Here is a 7,678-nt window from a genome sequence, read left to right on the forward strand (position 1 = left end):
ATTATAATTGTTATAACTATAATTAGCAAGAAGCAGCTGGTTTTTTCTTGGGGTTTAGATGGTGTGGTGCCAAATTGCAAGTACCTTCAAAGAAGTTTTATTAGTTATTGTTACTATTATTCAAGGAAACCAAGTTCTACGGTTACGGAAGTCAGGGTGCCGGAGGCCCATAGAAAGGAAAGTCGGTCTCGTACCTCACATAACAGCTAGGTCTAATAATCCTGTTCAATAATTCTTAATCCTCTTATTCTCTTTTATGATAAGTTTTAAATATATTTTATTCTTTGAAGTAGAACTGTTAAAATATGTTCAAAAGGAAGAAGATTTTTGTAATTGGTTATAAAACTTAACTTAATCCACCCGGAATTGAACTGGTTGATCGAATTGATGAATTTTGATGAGTTTAATTTGCCTAAAAAATAATTTATTAATATTTTTAAAGATTTTATTTTAAATATTTTTTCATTTAATTAAAAATAAAGTAAAATTCACCTAAAATATAATTTTTAATATTTTGTAATATTATTTAACATTATTTTATTTAGTGTTTTGTTTAAATAATTTTTAAATTTTTTGTTAATATAGTTTTAAACTTTTAACTTATAATAATATGTTTTGTTGTGGTGTTTAATTAATATTTTTAATTTACTCAATTATTTTTAAAAAAATTGATTTTTTTTATTGAATTTTCTTTTTATAAGAAAACAAATATTTTTATCTTGTTTTCAATAGGTTGATAGGCCAATTCATTTGACCCATAATCCGTGTGGGTTTGGCCAAACCCAGACTGGATTAGCCCATTTAAGGAGTAAGGTGAGGTGAATCAGATTAGTGCATTTTGACAATTTTACTTTTAAGATAATAAATAATTTATTTTTTATTCAATACTCACCATAAATAATAATTTTATTAATTTTTGTTATTTTATACTCTTCGACTACTCCAATAACTAGTTTCATCAAACACTTATAAGTTAATAAGTTAATTTTTTACTTTTCAATTTTTTAACTCAAGTGGCTCTCTTAAGTGCTTTAAGCATGTTTTTCATTTAATTTTATCAAATATATTTTTAATAAGCTAATTTTTTCAGGTTTTAGTTACCAATTGGTTAATTTTTCAGTTAATTTTGTTAAACATATATTCTTTAGGGTATTTTAATTAATTTTTAGCTTTTTTTTTATTAGGTGAGAAACTAGTTTGACGATTTGTTAAATAAATTTTTTTAGTAAATTTTACTGGCTTTTGAAATGATGCCTGAAATAACATTTTTTTTAAAGCTAGTTTCTCGCTTATATTTTTTTTATCCTCAATATATTTATTCAATTTCTTAATTATTTCTTTTTAAATAAATCATGATTTTATTATGATTTTATCATTTTATATTTTTTATTTATTTTCATAACTAGTTTTATCGAACACTAATAATTAATAAATTAATTTTTCAATTATCAACTAACTTTGTAACTTTTAATTAATTTTTTAACTAATTTTATCTGAGATAGTCATAGCCATATTATTTAAGCAAAAATAAGTAATTTAAGCAGCAGATTATTGCACGTTGTAGGCCGGCTTAAGCTTTAACCAAACACATGCATAGAACAATTGAAATTTGAAATAATAAAAAAAAAACTAAGATAACTGTATAAACTAAGAACTTCCCTAGCTCGTAAAATTTTTTCAAAAACAAGTAATCGCATTCTATCTCGATTCCAATAAGGAGAATTTATATATAAGATAATTTTATTTCCATAATGTTTTTTTTAAAAATAATTTTGAGAGAGGTATGAAAAGAGAATAAAACTGTGACACGAGTTAGTTGGTCTAAGAAAAGATAGAGACAAAACGTAAATAATAATAAAATATATCTTGTGAAAATTTCATTAATTACCATTTGTATATAAGCGTATGCCAATATGGTCTATTTAAAAAATATATCACACCAACAAATAATGCGACCTTCAAGATATTGTATTTAGCTGAGAAATTTATATTGTTTTTCATTTATTCGAATAAGCAAATGACTACCTATAACACGTTTGAGCGAAATCTAGCGAGGATATAGCTCAGCAATCGAAACATCATAAATGGTGTATTTGAATGAAGTAATTTATTATTCATCAGAGAAATTTTTTTTTAAAGAATTTAAAAGAATTTATGATAAAATAATTTATTTGGATAAAATATTTAAAAGGATATTTAATTTTTGATATTGAATAATTTTGATTGACTAATACAATGAAATTTTAAATTCTCTAAAAAAATATAGAATTTAATTTGAAATTCTTTTTTCAAAGATATTTACTCTAACTCACGTTCTTATTTGTAACTCTTTCTCGTTCAACACTCACAACCGCGGGTGATCAAAGTTTTTAAGTCCGACATTGACATAAATTGTTTTTCACTAACGTTGGTCAAGGTTTTTTTGTCAGAATTTTTTTGTATGATGTTAATCAAAACTATTTTTTGTCGATATCGACTAAGATTTTTTTAGATGATGTTGGTTAATATTATTTTCTCACTAACGTCAGTCATGAGAATTTTTTGATGATGTCGGTCAAGGATTTTTTTATGCCGTTGTCATCTAGGTTCTTTTCGTTGATATTGATCGATGATTTTTTTGACCGACTTTGACTATATTTTTTCTACTAACACCACTTATGACTAACTTTTGAGTATGCACCTGCTAGGGTTTTGCAGTAGATGTTAACTAGATTTTTCTAGTCAACATCAGTCAAAATTATTTTTTAGTCAATATCGACTAGGGTTATTTTTCAAAAGTAAAATATTTTTTAGACTTAGTTACAAATTAATTAAAAGCAATTATAATTACTTTGAGAATCAAAAGTGAAATATTTTCAAATTAGAAAAACAAAAATAGAACAAAAAAATTTAGAAGACTAAAGTTGAATTTAGAATTCTTTGGAGTGAAAAAAAAGCATATTTTATCTTTAATATATTTTTTAATTTTTGTTCTTTAACTTCTCTGTGTGTGACAAACTTTTTGTTTTTTTGCCTTTGGCTGAAAAATTAATTACGTCTTTCCCCTAAAATTTTTGCAGCCAAAAATAAATAATGTCGACCGTATGCATTAACTTGTCACAAAAGTGTAGTCTCCATTCATTGCTTACGAATGGGCACGCGATAGTACGATGGTTTTTTGTGGCCTCATTAAGAAATTCGGAGAGATAAGGATTTTTAATATATGTTTTATTACTAAGTACTAAAATTTATGTAATAATTATTAAACGGTGTTAACTTATTTTTAGAGAGTAAAGAGTACACATGTATTAATAATAGTGTAGAAGTTTTTTTTTTTTTTTTTTATTGTGAATCACAAATATTTATAGTAATAAATTTGTTGAATTTTGTAATAATGATTTTTGGTTTATGTCAATGATAATTTTTTATTAATTAATAATATAATCTTTTTATATAACTATACATAGAAATTGAACTTTTTTCCAATAATTTTTATTTATTACTTATTACTTTCTCTGGTCCTATTATAATTGTGAGAAAGTATAAGTGACACGGGTTGAATTGAGTTTTGAAATGATTTTTATGAGAAAGATGAGAAGAGAATAATAAAGAAAAGTGTAAGCTGAGATATACAAAATAATATAAAGAGGGGAAGAAAAAAGAATTATGAAAAATACGGTAAAATTTAACAATGAAAATAACATTATTCGTCTGAATATATGGTTTACTAACCAGACATCACGTCACACCAACAAATTAAACAACTTTTCAAGATATTGTATTTTATTTTAGGGTTCTTTTTTTAACCAAATAAGCAAATGACTATCACCTTTATGATCAAAATCTAGCGAGGATATGGCTCTGTAATTGAAGAATCATCTACTGAATATTCAATTGATTTATTTGTGGATTTACTATCCACACCAAACGCAGGTTCTGAAGGCACCGGGAGAGTGAGAGAATTGCCATTAAACATGAGTTCAATAGAAGCCATGGTTGGTCTCTTAGCCACATTTTCTTGAACACATAATAATGCAATGTGAATGCATCTCATTATTTCATTTTGAGAACCGTCGTTTAATGAGGGGTCTACAATATTTGTAGCTGTTCCATTCTTCCAGTTTCGCCATGCCTGCATGAGTTTGCTCAATTGAAGATGTTAGTTACTTCATAGAATTCATTTCTACAGTTTTATGTAAAGGAATAAATAATTTACCAAACCTATTATTTATAATGACAAGGAGAAGGAAGATATAGTCAGAAGAAAAGAAAGACTTACCAAATTCAATAGATCCTCCACGTTCTCCCCACGACGAATACCAGTGTTTTTTTGGCCACTTACAATCTCAAGAACCAATACACCAAAACTAAAAACATCTGATTTTGCTGAAAACTGACCATATATTGCATACTCAGGTGCCATATATCCACTGCATGCCAACCAAAGCAAGATTAATTACTCATAAATTTTATGACATTTTTCAGGGCAATATATGTAAACTATATATTTTACTTGACAGTTGATTAAAATTAAGCTTCTATAACAATAAATTATGGTATATTCTCGCACATACTAGGTTCCAACAATTTTATTTGTATATGCTTGTGTCTGATCCACCTGAACCAATCTTGCGATCCCAAAATCTGATATCTTAGGATGCATCTCTTCGTCCAAGAGAATGTTACTTGCTTTGAGGTCTCTATGTATAATTCGTAATCGAGAATCCTCGTGGAGGTAGAGAATGCCTCGAGCAATACCTTCAATGATTTTGTACCGCCTTTGCCAATTCAATTGTGTTTTCTTTATTGGATCTATACATACACACCACAACCATATGAATGTTAAACCAATATTAGTACTCGGTGTGTCTTGAACCAAAACTAAATTAATAGACATATACTAACAATCTAATTTCGCAGATATTCAAACTTACCAAATATGAAGCAATCAAGGCTTTTATTAGGAACATATTCATAGACAAGCAACCTTTCTCTTCCTTCCAAACAGAAACCAAGTAGCCTAACTAAATTTCGGTGTTGAAGCTTGGCCATTAAAAGCACTTCATTCTTGAATTCCATATCTCCCTGCCTAGAATCCCTTGACAACCTTTTGACAGCAATTACTTGTCCATTGGAAAGCCGGCCCTGAAAGCATATCAGTCAATGATAATAAATCTTTGTTGGACAAGTTACGTGATATATCATACTTCCATGAAGAAGTGATATTTATCTGAATGAAAAGTATCATCTTACGCTGTAAACCGCTCCAAACCCGCCTTCTCCAAGTTTATTAGAATCATCGAATTCATTTGTAGCAACTCGAATGGTGTCAAAATTGAATTGCAATGACTCATCAATGGTAATTTCATCTTCATGACTATCTTCTTCTCTTTTAACTAGACATGGACGAGGAGTCGAGAACCCGGGTAAAATTAGCGAGTATTTAGATATGATAAATGAATGCGGGAAAAAATAACATCTAGAGATATAATTTCTCAATAAAAAATCAAAAGGAATTTTCTAAATTGATTTCCCCTGTTTCCTAGCTACCAGCTAGAAGTAATTTGAGCAACACACGCTTCGAACTACGGAAAATTTATTGACTATTGTCTGCAAAATGAATTCTATCTCGCTTTATTTAACAAAAGGACCACTGCAAGGTGTGTCAGAAAGTTCAGTTGTGATTTATGTTAGACTATTACTGTCCCTTTAAATTCTAAGACTATGTTTTATAACATATGACGGTAAATCCAAGTTTAGAACCATAAACTTACTTTCGCTTTTTTTTGTTGGCTTTCTCACTGCTAGAAAAATGCAGAAAAGACCAAGCGCTAAAACAACACTAGCAACTGGGACTGTTATGGCAGTGATAGTTCGTGCTGTCTTGCTCTTTCCTGCACTTGCTGCACAAATCACAATCGTCAGAGCACCGATTAAGATTAATAAAATATCCAAAAGTCCAACATGAAGCCCGAATTTTGAAATTTTATTACCGTATAAAACTGCAGACAAATTTTGAACACAAACACGTACTTTCCCATCAGCAAATGAATAAGTAAAACAACCCCTTACAAAGAGGAAAACGTTGAAATAAAAATGAAAAGTGGACCATTAAGTCAACTCCGAGGTTCTGTTGGGTGGTTCTACTGTAATTTTTAAGATGTAAGTAATTTGAGCAAAGAGTGACAAATACCTTGTGATTGTGAAGAAGAAGTTTTGTTGGTAGACGGTGATGGTGGCGGGGCCATCGCCGGTGGCGGTGAATCTGGGTCTAATGTCTGTGTTGGTCCGTAGTAAGTGAGGGGGTCAAATCTAAATCTACAACTGGGTTTTAAAACATTGCCTCCAGCATTTCCACTACAACATTGTGTGATCCTTACCATAGATTCCATCAAGCACTTAGTGCATTCTTCCGATGACAAATCAGGCGTGCACTGCGTTTGACCATTTATGGTTTGAATATTCGGAGCAAAGGTAAAGCCCGTAGCATATTTACGACGAGAGTCACCCGATGCAGCTTTGCGAGTTAAATTCGTCATCCAGCTCTCGACCACTGCGTTGAACAGATCCACCGAACCCGTTACGTTTTTTGTCAAGGGGAGTATACGAATTGGTTTATTTTGCACGGTGCCAAATATGGGGCGGTTAGAGTAGCGTAGCAAGCACTCTCCTCTGCAGTGAATAGCCTCTTTCTGGTTTGGACAAAGCTGTGTGAGATCGCCTATGGCAACGTTGAGGCATCCGATGCAGTCAACCTGGTTTTGATCACCTGTACAGAGCCCAATGGCGTATACTTTGTCTGTGCCTTGACCATATGAGAGATTGTAGAAACCGTAGTTGATTTCTGCGTGGGAAGAGAAACTGGATAAGAGGGTGTTGAGGTTGGTGTGGTAGGTGCTGTTTATTGTGTAGTTGCCTCTGGTATTATCACATTCCTGGACACTGAGCTCAAAAGCAATTGTGCCTTGCCCATTGGCTTGTGATGTAATTATGATAAAGAGACATAAAATAAAGGAAAGGAGCCCAAAAGAAACACCAGCCATTTACGGAAGATTGAAGCTTTGCATAATGAATGAACCTTTTGTTCGGAGGACTGTGAACGGTTGACCGAAAATTCAAGTCTTTTTAGTCTAGGAAAGAAAGGTGATGCTGTATGTGATACTTCTAAACTCACCACACTTCTGAATCTCTGTTCTTATTCTTCTTTGACGGGTCCCTTCTTCTTTGACTCTTTTCGTATGTGTCCCTATTGATTGTTTGTCGACTAGTTGTCTCCTATTTGACCTTTATCTATTCCATTTATGTCCTTCGAGTCGGCATCTGAATATGCCTATGATTGATGTCGTTATGCCACAATCATATAACCCCCTTCCAAAGGTCGTAATGATCATAAAAAGACCCTTATGATGAACCCTTAATACCTCATCAGTAGGCAATGAAGGAGATAAGTAACGACTGTCAGTCTTGCCAATAAGAACCCTCCAAACAGAGCTAAACATACAAGTTAGGTTTTTAATCTCAATTGAATGCTTTTGAGTTAGGTCACGTGAATCATAGGTTAGACTTAGTTACAAATTAATTAAAAACAATTATAACTACTTTGAGAATCAAAAGTGAAATATTTTCAAATTAGAAAAACAAAAATAGGACAAAAAATTTTACAAGACTAAAGTTGAATTTAAAATTCTTTAGAGTGAAA

At 30.9% G+C, this 7,678-nt stretch overlaps 1 protein-coding gene across 1 annotated transcript; it reads right to left on the minus strand.

Annotated features, from left to right (window-relative positions):
- Positions 1–3,663: 3,663 nt before the first annotated feature.
- Positions 3,664–7,226, minus strand: CRK65 (cysteine-rich receptor-like protein kinase). The gene is made up of 7 exons (XM_026127546.2): positions 6,173–7,226; positions 5,754–5,882; positions 5,233–5,375; positions 4,914–5,124; positions 4,554–4,791; positions 4,259–4,409; positions 3,664–4,111 (listed from the first exon to the last, which is right to left on the minus strand). The coding sequence occupies exons 1-7, from the start codon at positions 7,020–7,022 to the stop codon at positions 3,824–3,826; spliced, it is 2,010 nt and encodes a 669-aa protein (XP_025983331.1). The 5' UTR covers positions 7,023–7,226; the 3' UTR covers positions 3,664–3,823.
- Positions 7,227–7,678: the final 452 nt, after the last annotated feature.

Source organism: Glycine max, chromosome 20, assembly GCF_000004515.6.
Source record: "Glycine max cultivar Williams 82 chromosome 20, Glycine_max_v4.0, whole genome shotgun sequence".
NCBI classification, from domain to species: Eukaryota; Viridiplantae; Streptophyta; class Magnoliopsida; order Fabales; family Fabaceae; genus Glycine; species Glycine max.

Excerpts from the sequence above, each read along its gene's own strand:
- CRK65 (XM_026127546.2), bottom strand. The coding sequence starts at position 7,022 with ATGGCTGGTGTTTCTTTTGGGCTCCTTTCCTTTATTTTATGTCTCTTT. Across the intron at positions 5,883-6,172 it reads TTCTTCTTCACAATCACAAG|CAAGTGCAGGAAAGAGCAAG; the intron begins GTATTTGTCACT and ends TGATTTGTGCAG. Across the intron at positions 4,792-4,913 it reads CCTTGATTGCTTCATATTTG|ATCCAATAAAGAAAACACAA; the intron begins GTAAGTTTGAAT and ends GTGTATGTATAG.